Here is a 19,088-nt window from a genome sequence, read left to right on the forward strand (position 1 = left end):
CATAAATAATATAGTCTTCAATGTCAGAAAGAACTACTGGCAAGTTCTGAAAGAGAGAATGTGGCAAGAGGGATCCAAATTTCTATTGTATTGCTCTATAACTAAATAAGATTGAAGGCTAGGTAAATTATGCTTTGCTTGAATGATGAAACATTATAATGAATAATTTACATTAAATTTCGTACTTCTATAAGGGGTTGTAAGAAAATTAAAGAAGAAGGAAGACATAGAATTTTATAAAAATATTTCTTTATAAAATTAAGAAATTAAAACTTAAATAATAATAAGCTATGGTTTATTACCTACATTCTGATGCCAAATTTATTCATATATATTGATAATAAAATTATTTAATCAAATTTTGAATGTAACTCTGTGAAAGGTGGTGTCATGCGCACTTTGACCTACCTGAGGTGAAAAGGTTAATCCTGTGGTACTTTTAGATGGCTTTATTTTCATGCAATTTTTTGTCATTGATGAAACCTGTTAGAAGTTGGTTGTGGACAGCTGTGTGCAAACTGTATGCTGTTTAGTTTTTTTATGATACAAAGTTCAAAGCAAAGTACTGGTGTTTGCCTCGCATATGGGGTGTTTTACAGTGCATATTCAGTACCCAGGGGTTCACATCTCATGCACCCCAACAAATTCTTGTGCATATGGGATCCAGGAATTCAGGTAAACTAGAACCCTAATTTGAATATTTTGTAGCCATCTAATTTACTCTCTAAACCTAACTAGGATTATGTGATGTCCTGTCAAATAATAAAATTTCTGAAGCTTTCAAACAAATATAATTTAACAAAATAAAGTTTCAATAATGTAAACATTCTATAGACTTTCTCTTTTATATATAAAAGGGTCTGTGATTTGTTCAGAGTCTTCTAAATTGTCTTACTCTGCAGGAGCTACATCCTATCTATTTCCCATGAAACCATAAAATTACTTCTCATAACTCTTCATTCATCTTACACTGATGTAAATAGTTCATAATATGCTCTATTTTGAAGGGTGAACTTTATTGGTAGTTGTTTACATCACATGCTGCAAGATAATAAAAGGTGGTGGGAACCAGAGACAATACTAGTAAAATTAGAGAAAGAGAAGGAAAATCATGTGAGAAAGAAAACCTTGAGAATTATATTCACAAGGGACAATAGTTTCTTAACAACTATAAACATATGCTTTGAGATTGGCAGAAAAATTCTAAAAAAAATCACTAAGTGTATTGTTTACAAGTGGCATTTCTCCAAGATGAGCAGAAATGTTTGAACTGTTTTTTTATTGTTCTATTAGAATTACACTAAATAAATGTTATAAAATGATAAAATAACTTATTTTAAACTAAAAAAATTGTTGAAATTATTATCTTGACTTAAACTCTGAAATTTGATATGTACTTGACACATGAAATATGCTCACAAGTCAGGATAGGGTCATTACAAGTAGCATAAGCTAAACACTTTTACAGCATTACACAAATAAATATATCTTTATTCATGCAATTTTCAAAAACTGTAGTGCAGGTTTTCTTATTAACTTTGAAAGAATATGGCATACCCAAATCTGAATTATAATAATAATCTTTCTTTTAAGGATTCTATCACATGACTGTAGGCTGGTATCAAGACTTGACTATTTTTCACACCTGACCAATTAGGTGTATGAATCATTAAGTAGGTCTATGCAAGTTATCTTGCACTTTGGTAATATAAAGTTATACACGTCAGAAATTGGTTTTCCTTTCCTTTCAAGGAGGCTTGCCTAAAGAATGGTTGAAAAGGCATTCTGGGGGGGTTTAATATAGCTCAGGGGCATGTGTACATATATAATCCCAACAAAAGTCATTTTTCTCCCAGTTATACCTTTGCATATTGCCCAGTGTACTCAACAGTTGTCATAAAAACAAGAGAGAAATGTATCAGTTAAAAGCAACATAATTGAACACAGACATTTAGGTGAAAGTTCTTCCTATTTATTGTTTGTTCATTAAATATTTGAGTTTCAAAACGAAACATTTGTGTCTAGTTTATTTATGGTTGAGTCCAACTTATTTTACATTCTACATATAAATTATGTCATATCTCACTGTTTTTTGAGTATTAATAAACTACTTACTGAATTAAACTTTACCAATGAATATCACAGACTAAGTTAATAAAAGCAACAAGGATTTATTATTTTGGAAATTAAAGGCCACACAATTTTCTATTTGCAACAGAGAGGTCTTTTGATGAAAATGAAGGTTTTATGATGTACAGGAGAAATCAGCAATTGAGAAGGAATTGAGATCTGAAGCACTTAAACATACAGTGTCATATTAATGTTTTCCATCCAGCCTCAGGGAGATGAACAACAGTTCAGGGACCTCTAAAATGCTGATTCACAACACTAAGGAAAAAGCCAATATGCTTATGACAACAGTGGAGCTTCCAGAAATCACAGGGAGTCACTGCAACAGTGCAAAATGTAACTCATCTATTAATAGGTAAAAAAAAAAATGTATAGGCCTCAGCATTTGATGATACCAGCCAATAGTGGTGATGTTAAGCATATAAACTTATCAACCTTCACATGTACAGGACCTGGACTATTTTTTAAGCATTTAAAGCAAATATTTCACTGAACAAGCTAAGATTGGACACTTTGGAGCTCAATGCCATAGAGTATCTGAATGAGAAGTAACAGTATTTGATGAATCCATAGCAGAGTTGTATCAAAGTTTCAATTCAATGTGAGATCAAGCTTACCTACTGGATAAAGTAAAAACTGCAAAGTTGAAGAGTCCATAAAAACCTAGTCACTTACATGAAGGAACTGGAAATTATGTTTAGGAAAGCTACCCTAATATAGTATTATAAAATCTGAAATACTTTGTGACAAGTTCACCAAGGATCTTTTGAGCCACCCATGCATCATCACAAATGTCAGAAGCTCATCTCTAACTGAAACCATTTCTGTGGCAACACAATTTAACACATTTATAATGCTTTTCCTTCTTAAATTTTAACATGTTTATACCAGGTTAACAAAATAATTCTGGCAAGATTCATAGAAATACAACTTCCTTACAATCATGGATAATAAACATAAAAAAGTTAGCAGCTGATGATCATCACCAAAATTAAACTTGCAAAACACTACAAGAAGCTAGCAGGGTTCTGCCCATGAGAGTATAGGTGAAGATAAATGTAGTCTGGAGTTGTGATTGGCAATAAAATGTTAATAACATTTGTTAAATGTGGCTAATTTGCATACAAAAAAGTACAAGAAATATCAGTTTTGCACAAATTTTGATTTTCTGTGCAATACATTTAATTCAAATGTCCATGGACTCTCTCTCTGTTATGAATTTGCACTTTATACATTGACCATGAAAATTACCAGGCACTCAAACATTCCAGGGTAAGGCACTGTTTAAGTATCCTAATATTATAGAATTTTCAAAATGAGTTTTTCAAATGAACAATCTAATATAAAATGTAATGTTTAAAACATAGTGCTTCAAAACAATTTTGAATTGTAATATGATTATAAGCAAAGCTAACTGATCATTCTGTGGGGAGAATCCTGTCAGGCCAAGATCACCAGTCTGCAACAAGATTGAGAGCACACAAGATATGACAAGCCAGCAGGAGAACATGCTGGCTGTGGGCCCAGAACAGAAAATTCAATGTGTCAATACAGCTAGACTGAGAACAGGAGCTTCCTTGTCAAGTGATGCAAGAGATCACAGTCGAGTTGTACAAATTTGCCTTCAGTACTGGAAGAAAATGATCCAAAGGCCAATGAACAGCCAGGAGGTTCAGAAGATTGATATAGAAAACTGACTTGACCAAAGACCAAGGTATCTCAAATGTCCTAATATGCCCTCCAACATATCAGAAATACATCTGAAAAAAAGTGTTAAATCCAGTCTAGGAGGTGGAAGAGAAACCCCAGCTTTGGTGGTGTCTCTGTCCAGCCACCAGGCAAAATTGGAGGAAGGGAGACAGAGGGATTTTGGAGATACCTGGCAAGGCCCCATTGATCATGTAAAACCCATTGGAGAGCACTTGTCAGCACGACTGAGGGGAATGAGGGCCTCTAAGGAAGTCCAATTCTCCAAAAGAGAAAGAACCTCCTGCAAGGGAAAAGAAGAGGAGGATCAAGTCTTCTGAACCAAGAGCTCCACAGACCTCACTCGAAGAGGAGAAGGCTTGGCCTAACTAAAACTAGAGTTAGGTGAACGACATATTGAGTCAGGGTAAGAACGGACTTCTTCACTTTTTCCAGCCAACCCACACAAGCAGCTTCTCTGAGAAAAAACAGTGTGTTAGAAAGAAGCTGGTAGAGAGGGAGCTAAAGGAAGTTAGATGTTCATGGTTTTCAAACAGAAACTTAGCCCATGAGAATGGAGCAGACAGGCAAAAGCCTTGCCCAACCCAAAAAAAAAAAAAAAAACAACAACAAAAGGAGCCAAGGACAGACCAAATGGAAAGGCCTGGAATTGATAGATACAATCCTTGTGGACAAACCTAAGGTACTGAGAGGATGCAGAGGGTATGGGGATATGAAGGCAGTAATACAACACATTGACTTTCATCATTCAGAAACATGGAATGAAAGCCCATAAAAGTGACAGGAAATATTCCATGGTAAACCAAGGAATATCTATGTAGAAGTTCAGACAGAATAAGTCTAAGACTGAATGCCAGTCCCTGGTCTTCTTGGGGACAATGAACAACTAGGAACAGAACACTTAGAAGGGATTGAAAAACAGGTTCTATAGTGCCCTTGAGAAGAAATTCATGGACTGCCTCAGAAATATGCTGGCTGGAAATGGGATCTCGTGGAGGAGGGAAGGGAACAGGAAAGGATGATAAGGGAGGAGAGATGAGGAAACAAAGAGAGAATCCTTCTGACAAGACCTGAAGAACCCAAGGACCCATGATAAAGGTCTGCCAGAGAAGGGTGAAATAGAACAGCCTTGCCCCAACTGTACCTGTACTTACCCAGTAGTCACCAAAACCATTGGTGGCATGTTGATCAGTGGTGCATAAAAGTATGGAACAGGCAAGGAGCAGGGGAAGGTTGAGACAGACAAGTGGCTAGGGAGAACATGGAATGATACAAGTGAGCTGAAACCAAGGAATCAGGTAGACCCATATGCAAGTCCCACAAAGATGTGGGGGGTAAATGCACACAAACTTATCCAAAAGATCCCAAACACAAAGGAGTCATGTGGCAAAAAGGAGGGAATGGGCATCTACTGAAAATCCCTCAGGAGAATGATGGATAGCCTCAGACAAGAGGTAGTGAAGGAGAGTGGTGAAGGTTAGAGAAGGTGGGAGAACTGAACCTGGAAAAAATTAACCGAGGTATCAGGATCTTAACCCCAAACAGGGATAAAATAATCCAACTGCTGAGAGTTGAGGAAGGGATTCTCAGAATGATGAAAAGCCAACTTGTAAGCCTCAGAAGTATGTGAGGGATGAGAAATGCTGATCCCCGAAATGAGTGGCATGAAACCAGATATTGGAAAGGCATGGAAAATCAAATAATTGGAAGCAGGCAAGTCACATAAAAGGGAAGGGGAGGGGTCATACAACAAAGGGGAGAAAGACATAGCACACACCCGTATCACTATGTCCAGAAAAGATGAAGGTCAAGGTGCATCTACTGGTGTCGAGCAAGACTGCACAGAAAGAAAAGAGGAAGAAAAAGACTATCCAAATCCTTCATCTCACCCAGCCTCCCACGGGGCAGGGGAGAACTGGTTAAGGTTCAGGAGAACCCTCAAACATCTTGAAAGATTCTAACTTTTGTTTTTTTGTCTGATAAGGGCCAAAACCTCCTCAGCTGATAACATTGAACCAGAACCCACAGTAACTTGTGGTTGGTCAGTGGTATGGAAAGCAGTTGAAGATGTAGTAACATTAAACTGTGAATTCATCAAAATGAAACAAGTGGGTAACCCAATGCAAATGAACCACCTTGGTTGCAAAAACAATGTCTTGGTAAAGCAAGAGATTTTTTCTTTCAGGAAAGGAACTCAATTTGTAATAAATTGCAGAAAATTGAAGTTCAAACTATTTTTTAAAAAGTTCGCAAAACAAGAATCAAAAGTGGCGAGCATTACAAACAGTTGAGTGCCAAATTGAGAAGTGAAGATTGGGTTCTACAGCATAAAGTGAGCCAGTTGTGCTAGGAGGGTGTGTTGGATTCCTACTGGTGGAGGATTGATGCACGTTTATTTGTATATTACAGCATAGCTGTACCATGTCAATAAACATGGAGGTAGGTGGGAGTATCAAGGCAAGTGGTGAGTGAAAATTAACAAAAAAAAGAGGGGGTAATAATAAAAAATTAAGGAACAAAAGTAAGGTACTTTATCATAATTAAAGGTCTGCCATATGAGCTATCTGAAATTCAACAATTTTCAAATGATAAAAATTTAGATTTCTTGGACTTGAAACCGAAGGTTAATTCATTACTCATGAAAAACAGAACAATACTTTGAATAAGTTAACAGATACTTTATGCCACTGGCTATCACTTTGCCAATCTTTTATTAATTCTCAAACTTTATTCTCACTAGCCACTACCATTTTCTTTGTAAAATATAATCTATAATATAAATGATTAGTAGCTGTCTATACAGTTTCTTTTTAAATCAAGCATATAATCAATATTGTACTAAGGTGCACATAAGACCTTAAGCACCTACAAATTTCTTCATAAAGAGTTTGTTCTCCTGTGTATTTATTAAACAGTATAATTTGTGTTTATTTTTATTATATAGAATAATTTTTGACAAGTTGAACAAATAAACACTATCAAACCCAGATGTATGAAGTTCTTAAATCTTCAATTTTTAAAACTTTATGTTACATTGGTGAACATGTTTTGTATTTTTAAACTAGGATATTTGTTTTCTTTCTTTCTTTATGATATAAAGACAGGAATCTCTTTACCAAAAACATCAAATGTGGTTTATCAATCTAATTGTTCTTGTGGAAGATCATGCAGATTCAGGGACAATGAGCAGATTGAGCATGTCTTGGTGAGTGTGATAGTTGTCTATTCAAATCATTTCAAGATTTCTATTAAAGACAATGACAATAAAGCCTCAATATAAAAAAACTTATTCATAACCTATGTTTATGTTATAAAAACAAATACATCTGTCTACGTTTTCATATTGTATTTATGTTTCTAGAGTTATATAGAAAAAAAAAATTCACTTAGTTCTTAGATCTCTGTAATAAAGTTAAGTCCAAAAATGGGTACTATAAATTTTTTTCATCAAAGGTGACAAGCACCTAATGATTGTTGCTTATAAACTGGTAAATTTTACTCATCCAGGATGAATGCTTTTTTCACCATAAGCAATAACATCTGAAGCAGCTAAAAAGTCTTATCTCCATTGTTTATGAAAATAAAACCCTATGGCACAGGACCATCCAGCAGCCTGAATAATCAGTATAAATTCCATAACTTTTAGTAAGAGATAAAAAAAATCCAGATTACATGCTACATGTCAGAATTAAATTTGCTATGAAAAAGTTATCAAATTCTACAACTGAAAATCAAGTTCAAAAATAAAAACTGTGCAATGTTGAGATTTGTATATATTTTACCTGAAGGACTTCTAATGTGATTGGGAGCTCCTGCAAGGATTTCAAAAGATCCAAAGCTTGATCTTGTCCCTGAAAGAAAATGAACATTATACATAAAGTTACAAGTAAGATCTATCATACCAAAACTAGTAGCGGACTACAATAAAACAGCAACTGAACTTACTTGAAGTGTAAGGTAAGTGTAATTTAAAGAATGTTGTGTACAAGGTCTTGAACTGGCTGCTTTGTACAAAATGTATAACTTCAAGAATATAAGAATGTAGTTAATAGCACTATGGTACATTTATCCAAATGTTGATGCAAGTTTTCACTATACAAGACTTCCACACTTTTAATTATTTATCAAGCCTTTTCTTGAACTCTTCCAATTGTGTTGCATCTTCCAAGTCCAAAGGCTGACCATCTATTCCAAAGTAAAATCTGCAAATGATTTCCAGTCTGACAAACCTTAGCCCCTCTATTCCACCATTTTTCAAGAAAAAATAATATTATGACCTTTAACCTGTCCTCAGATGACAGTCTTCCAATCCAGGAACCATCCTTGTTGCCCTCTTCAGAACCCTTTCCAACAACTCAATTAAGGTAAGAAGCCCTAGACTGAACATAAAACTCTAAATGAAGCCTAACCATGGATCTGTACATAAAAATGACAACTTCCTCTTACTAGTTGGGCAATTTAATTGAGTAATCAACAACCTATGAGCAGCAATTACATCACTAGTGTCTTGTAAACTAATCATATAGTGCTGCTTTATGTACATAAGTTTTGTATGGAGTTCAAATGTGTGTGTGTTTTTGTGTGAAGTGCTCAGGCACTGTGTATGGTAGGGCCTTTATATTTGAGACTTGGGTTCAATACCCACTGCCACTAAACTTGCATGCCTTGTCTTTGTTATTGTAAAGCTACTAATGCTATCTGCCACTGCCAGTAATTTCGAACTGCTAAGAGGAAATGAAACTGGTTGTTAGCACCCACTGCCAACTCTCTGGCTACTTAAATGTTGAATAGTGTGTAAATTTACTGTTTCTAAATTATAATTACATAACTGCATTCTTGAGTGTTGTAAAAGGTGTGGATCTAGGGTAGGGGGATATAACCCCCCCCCCCGTCCATTTTCTTCAGGGCTTGATTTTAATGATTGTCCAAGATGACTAAAAATTTCCTCAGATGAACAACTTAAACCCCTGCTTTGTCAAACAGACGACTAGCACCCTGGAGTAGGACATTACTCAAACCAGCATTGCTGTCTACTGTACACTTTTCCATTTCCACACTACACAGGTAATGTTGACTCTGATCCTCAACCAAAATCATTTGTAAATTCCCTAACTATAAACTCAAAAATTTTAACCCACACAAAAAAATATCTGTTTTCTGTTTAAAAAAGATTGTACTTTGTACAAGATAAATATCTGTTTTCTGTTTGAAAAAGATTGTACTTTGTACAAGATGAATACTGGTACAATCCATCAAAAGAGACTTAAAACATTAGGAAAAGTTCACTTTTGTGATTCACTAATAATGCTGTTTTAATTACTAAACTTTCTATCATGGACAGGCTGTGCACCTCTGTGCTGCTTTATGCACATACATTTTGTATGGATTTCAACTGAGTATGAAAGGTGGTGTGTGGTAACACAGTACAGTGTATACAGCTCAGTTAGTTACATTACCACATTGTGCTGTGTGATGTTTGTATGAATATATTTGAACAGGCAAGAATTTGAAATGAAAATGAATGCCAATAACACAAATATTTAGCGAGATTAATTTCTAGTATAGATGCTTATGACAATAAAACTCGCATAGCTGTCTCAACTTCTTATTGATAAACCTTTGGTAAGAGCTAAAATGATCAAATTTACAAAATCAAACTCAGAATTTTATCATTTCATGTCAGTTGAAACACTGACCCCCCATTTGATTTAGCCTAATGCTAAAGTAAAGCATACACGACCAATCGAATTTAGGAAATACAGAAGGTCTAGCTACCATGAGAAAAGTATGAAAATCCATGAATTAAACAGAACATAATAATGATAACTACAAACAAAATTTTATGAAGGTTTTTATCAGTACAATCAGAATAACAATAAATAAAATAAGGCTAGCTTTGACTCTCTCCAGGTCAATACTATCACTGGTGTGTGTGTACACATGTGCAGTGCTCAGGCATTGTGCACCTATTACGGTATAGTAGCAAGTGTGAGAGTTACTATGCAAGTGTAGCCTTACTACAGGATGTACTTTACTATACTTGGCATGCAGGCCAAGCTGGTTAGAATGAACACATTGAACGTGATTAGCCAAGATTGCCGTTCTGTTTGTTTCTTTAAGATACTATGAAACATTAGAATGGTTTGGACTTATTTTTTCCAATGTAACAAAACTTCCCATGAAATAAGGCATCAAATAAGATTCAAAATTGCCAAATAAACATTAATTGTACTTTTTGGAAATAAGATATAAAAACATCAAAATTCTTGTTATTGGGTCTTTGTTCATCAATATTGTTGAAATTGGATCTTTTTTTTTTTGAGGGTTTATGTACTTTTTTAAATTGTTTTTGCAAACCAATATAGCCTTCCAGTCAACCTCTGATACAGGTCAGGTTGTCCACAAGACAACCTGGAAATTTCCTTAAAATCGAGCCCTGATCTTGGGGATGGGTTTTGGGGGGGTTAACCTCAATTTTTTTATAGAATAAGTAGATATAGATCTAGGGGGTATAAACCCCCTTACTTGTTTCAGAAATGTGTTTAAAAAAAACCCACCAGACATCCTTATACTACAATATAGTATTGAAAAGAAACATTAAATGCAAATATTTGTTATTTGATTGGGCTATAAACTAACATAAAAGCTTTCTTGAGGTTTTCTGAAATCAACACAACTGAAGTCTACAGCCATCTATTTGAGGCCTCCACTAATAATTGATTATTTCTAAGCTAATATAACAATATAAACATCAATTAAGTACTGTCAAGGTAAATTTTTGTGCCTTGGCTTTATTCCAGAAACTCTGGCAATATGTCTTGCACATTAGAGATTTGTTTTCAAAGTATTTTTTGGATACCTGCAGCTCTTATAAAGTGAACTTGCTACAAAATGGATTTTTCATTGTTCAGAAGTTAGAATTTTCTTGAGAAAGATGTTTATCATATTGTTGATGTCTAAAATAGGTGAAAATGCAAATTAGGAAATAAATCTGTTACTTTTTTTTGTTTTAGAATAACTGCAAATTGTAACAGGAAACAACAAATGTTTCTTCTAAATAGCTTAAATCTTTTAACAGCATACACCTATTTATATTTATTAATCTTTTGCTTTATTGACCTATGAACTGTGTTTGACTAAAAATACACACACACAAGTTGAAAATCATGTGTCACATCTTGTTACCATATCAAATAGCATAATGCACAAGCTGCCAGTGATTATACCTCATGAAGATTTAAATTATTATTTTTTCATTATCTTATCTAATAAGTTTCTATTTTTCACATTTTAGTTAATTTTATAATAATAAATAGTGAAAACCAATAAAAAACAAAAACCTCATATTTAAATATTAAACATTTTGTTTTTCAGTAAAGCTATGTATTTTACCTGTCATCTTCTCTACTGTAACATTATACTCCATTCTCCGGATTGTAGATAAGTAACAAAGTTTAACAAAAAATAAAGGTTGCAAAGTGCAAAATAAAATATATAGTGTTGTTAGTACTGATCACAAAATTTCAAAGTACTTATGCTCAGTGTTTACACTTCTCACAATTATTTTTTGTAGTTAATCTATTGTTAGGAGATGACTCAGAAATTATAAGAAACAAAATGAATAGTGATATCCACCTTTTTCGGTATGGATAATGAATTTCAAAAGTAAATCTCCTATTTATTCTACTGTTAGTGGCTAAAATAGAAACCTAACAAATATAAAGCAATGAATTTTAGAACACACACACACAGAACATATCAGTTACAAGAAAATAATGTCCAAAAAGATTATTTGACTTTCTAAATAAGATAAAGATAGCTTAAAAAACTATACATTGCTCTGAGAACAGAATAATCCTCATACACAACCAACAAATCTTGCTAACTATGGCTTTAAGAGGGGATATCAAAAGAAGGAATTATGAAAGCTCTATAAAGGAGAATCTGCTCTTTCTATTGGTTATAAATATGTTCATTTGCAATGTCCAGATACTTATTTACAGTAGAACCTCAACATTAAGGGTGCCCTTTCAACTGAATCCAAATGCCCTGTATAAAGCAAGGTGCCCTTAATATTAAATATAAGCCACATAAAGCTTATATTTAAGCCACATAAAGCTGGATTCCATATTTATCATACTAAATTTATGAATTTTAAGGTCCTCCATTTTGTTTGGTGTATGCAGGACACGAGTTGCACATTGCCAGGACATGAAGTGTTGTCAAAAGGAGAATCTCAGGGGTTGGATTAGCTGTGCCCATTTTTCTTTATTATTGGTAACATAGTTTCAAAGTACTTCTCTTCAGAGTTTGAACTGCTAAACAATTCACATTTATTGTCTGTGTTTCTTATGTTACTGTTAACAACTGAAGTAGAAATCCACTGAAAATAAAGCAACAAATCACCGCTTGTGTCATCAGACTTTACGTTACACTGCAATAGGAAATCAGATGAGAGTTAATGTTAAATTAGTATTTTTTAATTAACTATCCAAATAATCAAAATACTGCTATTATGATTTCTCATTATCATTTTTGATTAATTGAAGGTTGTTCAGCTTAAGTGATTAGTGTCATAACTAATACAAATAACCGACTAGATAAAATAAGTATTCTTGATTAATACTATTTTCAATATACTTTAACAATTCAAGTCTTATGTGAGAATAATTTCTTAGTTGAAAGCAACTGATTAATTAGCCTAATGTGTAAGTGATTATAAATTTTCACTGCCCAGCTCTACAACAACTGTGTGCAGTATGTTTTGGTAGTTTTAAACATTGCATTATAATAAAGCTATGTACATCTCCCAGTACTGTTAAAATTATAATATACAATATGACATTGCAAAAGCTTGTTAGGCTTGTAAGTAAACCTCAAATTCAAAGGCTATTTTTATGGTAAATATTGATCAAGAAATGGAAATTACAGAAATCCCATTCACAACATATCTGTCAAGTTATGTAATGCATTTCCAACAGATTTTTATGATTAGGTCTACTTTAATTTTTTATTAGAAATCAACATCAATGATACTACATGTTATCTGGATAATGGAAAAAAGGCATGGACTTAAGAATAATTAAAGGTCAAGGCACTGACCCCTGAGGCACTAATAATAAGGTTCACTGGTCTTCATTCATATAAAAGTTGTGCTTTCTCTTATCCAATTTATTAGTATTTTCCCAAACCTCCACCAATATGATTTTCTTGGCTAACCTTTTTTGTGGCATCTTATAAAAAAGAATTCTGAAAAATTTAAGTACTCTAAATCCACACCCTTTCCATCATCCACATGATATATATAATGACCTCAAAAAAGTTAAAAGATTACTAAAGAAAGATTTGCCTTTATAGATTTATGTTCTTGTTGTTTTTTTTATGAAATCCTATTTCACAAGGTTATTTTGCAAACTTCTTTTACCAAATTCTCCAGAATTTTTGCACTTTAGAAGCAAGACTAAATGGTATATAATTTCGAGATCAACTCTTATCAACCTCTTTTGAAAATATAGCCAACATTAGATATCCTCCAATCCTCAGGCACCTGCCACTGTCTACACCATGCTACCAAACATGAGGCTTGCACATTTAATCTTTATCCTCCTTTATAACCCTTGGAAGAACACTGGACAAAGAGCCTTGCTGGCACTGGTGGTTGACATACTACTGTATATTCATCTTTGCTTTTGCTCACAAGTTCTCAAAATTACTAATACAGTTTTCTATCAGTGACACTGTGGCTACTTGACTAGCTCCAGGAGAGTGAAAAACTAACTGGTTCACCAGTTCTTTTCAATATAGTAAAGTTAATTCAGGTAAAAAGAATATTAGATAACTGTATATAAAACAAATAACTAATATTGTGTTATTAATCCTTTTCCTAATTCTAATTTGTAAACGGCTTAAGTAAAACAGTAATTTATGAATGCACTTCACTTACTTGTGTTCACACCATAACAATTGTTGTCCATGTAACTTAAGGTATACAGTGCCTAGGCCACAAGCAGTATTATGTCTATTGTATCTCAGCTGGCTTGATGAGCCCAGGTAATAGTGGTATTAGGGTAAGGTTTTACTTTTACTCAGTTTTAGCACTGTACTATTAATATTAGTGTATATGTCACATGTATAGTGTGGTTGATATATAATTGTATATTTTTTGCTCTCAGCCATAAGTTCTTAGAGTTGTGAAGTATATTACTATTAGGCCCTATTATAACTGTTATGTCAATTTGAATCACAAGACTTCTCAGCGTCAGTAATAGTAGCGCAGTATCAGTATTTCAGTCACACTGTTACTAGTGTTAGTGTTATTCAACGAAGTTACTGTGTAGTGTGTGTGATTTGTCTAGGGTTAGCTATCTTCAATGGTGGAATCCAGAAGACTGTAGAGTTCACTACTGAATAAAAGAGCATGCCCTGAAGAAAAGCTTACGCTACGCTTCTCAACAATAAAATAAATCGATAAAAAACAGAACAATATTTTCGAAAAATTAACAATTATGAATCAACGTACCTGAGCACCACTAGCCACCATTTTGTCAAGTTTTTTTGCAATTTTCAAAACTTCGTCCTCACAACCCATTGCTATTTTCTTTATATAGCAAAATCTGCAATATATATTCCTTCTTTCTGTCTATGTTTCTTTTCAAATCAAGCAAACGATCGAAAAAGTACTAAACCACTACAGTAATTATTAAGTTAGAACTCGCAAAATTAATGTTACAAAAGTACACTCAAAACATAGTTTAGACCCTTTTCTCCATCAATCCAAGTCTCTTCGTTCCAGTGCGCTGTATTATAAAAGATGCCGTTGCTACCTAATATTAATCTTTACGTGCACATTGCCCCCTAGTTGCTATTGTTGTTTCTAAAACCGCGAAAGTTATGATGCGAGAGAAGCTTATTGGATGATTTTACTTTGCCCGCTACAGTATTAATAATTGAACAAGACATGTTACCAAGATGTATAAGTCATGTATTAATACTATTTATTATCCACTTAACATTTCATGTTATTAGTACAGAGTGAAATATGAACAGTTACATTCTTAACAATCACAGCTTTCTCCATATATATATATGATGTTAAATTTGAAAAATTATATAAAATGAAAACTTTTTTAAATAAAACATGCGAAAAGAATTGTGATCAAAATATTGTAATTTTAATAAAGCTAAGAATGGTTTCCATGATTTTGAAATCTATTTTTAAATCTAAAATAAAAGGGCATGTCTGTGGGTCTGTGTGGCACCACTATAACTTCAAGAAGCTTTATAACCTAGAAGCCTTAAAATTTGCACACATACTAAGTGGGCCCTGAGGGTGTGCACCGGTGTATTATTACTTATCCAAGTGCATAGGCGCATGCATCTTTTTAATAAAGCAAGCTAGCGAAAGAACACTTAAAAAAGGAGTGTGTCTGCCATATCTCCAAGGGGAAGAACATATACACCTGAAATTTTGCACCCATACTGGGGGTTTTCACCTGGATATTACTTATCTATCCACATGCATGCACATCTTTTTAATTAGGCAAGATAGCAAAAACCACATAGAAAAAAGTGGTTCCTTATATTACAAATAGAAATCAAAGAGAGACAGACCACACGTGTGTGTGTGCGCACGTGAATGTCTGTGTATATGTGACTGCCATAACTCCAAGAGGAAAGAACCTAGAATTCTGAAACTTTGCACCCATACTATGTGGACCCTGATGGTGTTTACCTTGGTATTACTTGTCTTATCTATATGTGTGCGCACATATGCGTGCACATCTTTTTATGTGAAAAACCACATAGAAAGGAAGTGTGACCACCATAGCTCCAAGAGCAAAGAAACGAGAAACCTGAAATTGTGCACCCATACTAAATGGACCCCGAGGGCGTGCAACTGTGGATTATAGCTTATCTACGTGTATGTGCATCTTTTTATGATGTAAGCTAGTGAAAAACCATATAGAAACGAAGTGTGACTGTTATAGTTGCAAGAGGAAAGAATCTAGAAACCTGAAATTTTGCACGCATATTAAGTGGACTCTGAGGGTGTGCACCTAAGTGTTACTATTTATCCACGTGCGTAAGTACGTGTGCGAGCGCATCTTTTTGTGAGGCAAGATAGTGAAAAAACACATAGAAAAGAAGTGGTTGCATATATTACAAATTATAGATATAAATTACAGACAAATAGATAGACATGCACGAGTGTGCATCTTTTTAATGAGACAAGTTAGCAAAAAACACATAGAAAAGATGTGGTTCCTTATATAACAACTTCTAATATATATAGAAAAGTCAGTGTAATTTGGTAACAATTCATTTCAACAATGGCTCTTATATCATATTGCTTAGCAATAAAAGTATAACCTAATATTGTTTTTAAGAGGCTATGTGCTGAAAGTATAAAATGAAATACATAAACTACAAAATTTGAAAAAATGCATTTGTTGTTTTCTAATTAAGTGGCTCCATTAATAAAAGAGGTTTGTTTTTTATTATTTGTTTTTATTGTTTAAGTTTAAAATCAGAGGAAAAGTCAGAGGGAAGGTTACCTTTATAAACAAGCCACATCTTGTAAAGGAGCAACAAAAGCATATAGGTTGTACTTTTATGCTAAAATAAGTTCAAAATACACACACACCGACATAATTATCTAGAACAAATCAACCTAATAACCCGAGCGAAGCTAAGTACTTTCACTATTTTATAATAATAATAAAAGGGTGTGTCTGTGTGTGACCACCACAACTCCAAGAGGAAAAACCTAGAAACCTGAAATTTGGCACTCATACTATGTGGATCCTGAGGGAGCACACCTGGGTATTATTGCTCATTCATGTGCGTGCGCATCTTTTTAATGAGGCATACTAGCAAAAAACCACATAGAAAAGAAATGTGATCGCCATAGCTCCAAGAGGAAAGAACCTAGACACCTGAAAATTTGTATCCATACTGAGGGTGTGCACCTGGGTATTCTTACTTATCCATGTGCATGCACGTGCACATCTTTTTAATGAGGCATGCTAACAAACAAACCATATCGAAAAGAGGAAAGAACCTACACACCTGAAAATTTGCAACCATACCAAGAGTTTGCACCTAGGTATTATTACTTATTCACGTGCATGGGAGCATGCGCGTGCACATCTTTTTAATGAAACAAGCTAACGAAAATCACATAGAAAAGAATATGTTATCACAATAGCTCCAAGTGAAAAAACCTAGAAACCTGAAAATTTGCACCTGTACTAATGGACAACGAGTGTGTGCACCTGTTAATAATTACTTATCCGTGTGCATGCATAATGAGGCAAGCTAGAGAAATACCACATAGAAATGAAGTGATTCCTTATATTACAAATAGAAATCACAAACAGTCAGACATGCATATTTTTTATGAGGCAAGCTAGCTAAAAACTACATAGAAAGAAGTATGAATATTGTTACCAAGGTTTTGATATATGAATGAAATTCTGAGGTACTATCAAGTCAAGAATAATCAGCAACATCAGTCGGAACATTTCAGTGTACCAACAATATCTTCTTAGTTGTCAAGTCAGTGAATGTTATTTCTCTCCACAATAGCAGAAGCGACTTTTTGTTTGATGGTACCAGTTTTTCTTAAACAGTGATTATACTGTTCCTTTTAACAATATCTGTACTACGTTTTTGGTGCATCAGTGACATTTTCTTAGCTATCTAATAATGACTATAGTTTTCTTAACAACATTTAGTATGAATTTTTGATTTATCAATGACATTTTACTTCTGGTTACTAAATCAGTGAACACTGTTTTTCTATACTGTCACAATAATTGTATCAAACATTAGTTAATGTTGTATGTCTTTATATTAGAAATAGAAATTACAAAGAGACAGACAGACAGAAATGCACGTGTGTGTGTGTGTGTGCGGGCGCGCGCATGTGCATGTCTGTATATGTGTGACCACCATAGCTCCAAGAAGAAAGAGCCTAAAAAAGTGAAATTTTGCACCTATACTAAGTGTACCCTGAGGGTTTGTACCTCGGTATTATTACTTATCTACGTGCATGCGCGCATCTTTTTATGCATGTTTGTGTATGTGTGACCCCCATAGCTCCAAGAAAACAGAACCTAGAAACCTGAAATTTTGCCCTCATACTAAGAGGACCTTCAGGGTTTGCACCTGGGTATTATTACTTATCTACGTGCAGACGCACAGGTGCGTGTGCATCGTTTTACCCTATCGCCCTGGGTATCCTTTACTGTGCATGACACAAGGTTTTAGTGTTTTACATTCAAATTTTTGTTATACTACTTTTTGTTTATGTTATACCAATTAGAATAGCATAACATCTTAGCTAATAATCCATATTTTAATATTATACAAGTTTTGTGTTCTGAATTCTACAAGGAAATATTTTTACAAATCCTGAATTTCCAGTAGTGTGAACCACGTGACACATTTTGTCTTAGCATGTCATCATCCCTATTTTATCCATCACCCCTCAAATAAACCAAAATTTTTATAGTTTTCAATTTTGTTTCGTTACAGGCTCGGCATGGCCAGGTGGTTAGAGCGCTCGACTCGCAATCTGCGGGTCGCGGGTTCGAATCCCATTAAACATGCTTGCCCTTTCAGCCGCGGGGGCGTTAAAAAGGTGACAGTCAATCGCACTATTCGTTGGTAAAAGAGTAGCCCAAGAGTTGGTGGTGGGTGGTGATGACTAGCTGCCTTCCCTCTAGTCTTACACTGCTAAATTAGGGACGACTAGCGCAGATAGCCCTCGGGTAGCTTTGCGCGAAATTCAAAACAAACAAAGCAAATCGTTACAGAGCTATCAAATAGAAAATCAGATCCCCTCCTATCACACCGACCTGTTACATCCTCTCTTTCACAATTCGTTGATAGTTCTCTCTTACGTTTCATTATATATCACCTATAACCAATAGAAAAGTAAGGTTTTCATCTATCTAATGACGTATTGTATAACGTTGTATTCTGTACGGAATATCTTCAATTTCTCTGACAATACAAGATTCGTTCCCGTAGGAAAATTAAGCACTAGCTTGGATGTATTTGTAACGGCTCTTGTCGCACAGTTAGAAAACCAGGAAAATTTTGAGAGGTAAGTGAATTTGTTTACTTTTTGCATATTATTAGTCTATATTCTTTGGTGCATTATTTAATTAACTAAAATTTGTTAAGTACATTACTATAAAAGGTCAGGCTTAACCAGTAGCGTGCAGAGGGGGGGGGGCGAAGGT

At 34.4% G+C, this 19,088-nt stretch overlaps 1 protein-coding gene across 1 annotated transcript in view; it reads right to left on the reverse strand.

Annotated features, from left to right (window-relative positions):
* The window catches only part of LOC106472060 (transcription elongation factor S-II-like), a 35,192-nt gene extending 20,538 nt beyond the window's left edge, over nt 1-14,654 (reverse strand). Inside the window, exons 1-2 of the mRNA XM_013932690.2 lie at nt 14,357-14,654; nt 7,620-7,688 (exon numbers count right to left, since the gene is read on the reverse strand). Of these exons, the coding sequence (XP_013788144.1) occupies nt 7,620-7,688; nt 14,357-14,425 (138 nt within the window). The 5' untranslated portion in view covers nt 14,426-14,654. The remainder of the gene's footprint in view (nt 1-7,619; nt 7,689-14,356) is intronic.
* Nucleotides 14,655-19,088: the final 4,434 nt, after the last annotated feature.

This window comes from Limulus polyphemus, unplaced genomic scaffold, assembly GCF_000517525.1.
Source record: "Limulus polyphemus unplaced genomic scaffold, Limulus_polyphemus-2.1.2 Scaffold5055, whole genome shotgun sequence".
Classification (NCBI taxonomy): Eukaryota; Metazoa; Arthropoda; class Merostomata; order Xiphosura; family Limulidae; genus Limulus; species Limulus polyphemus.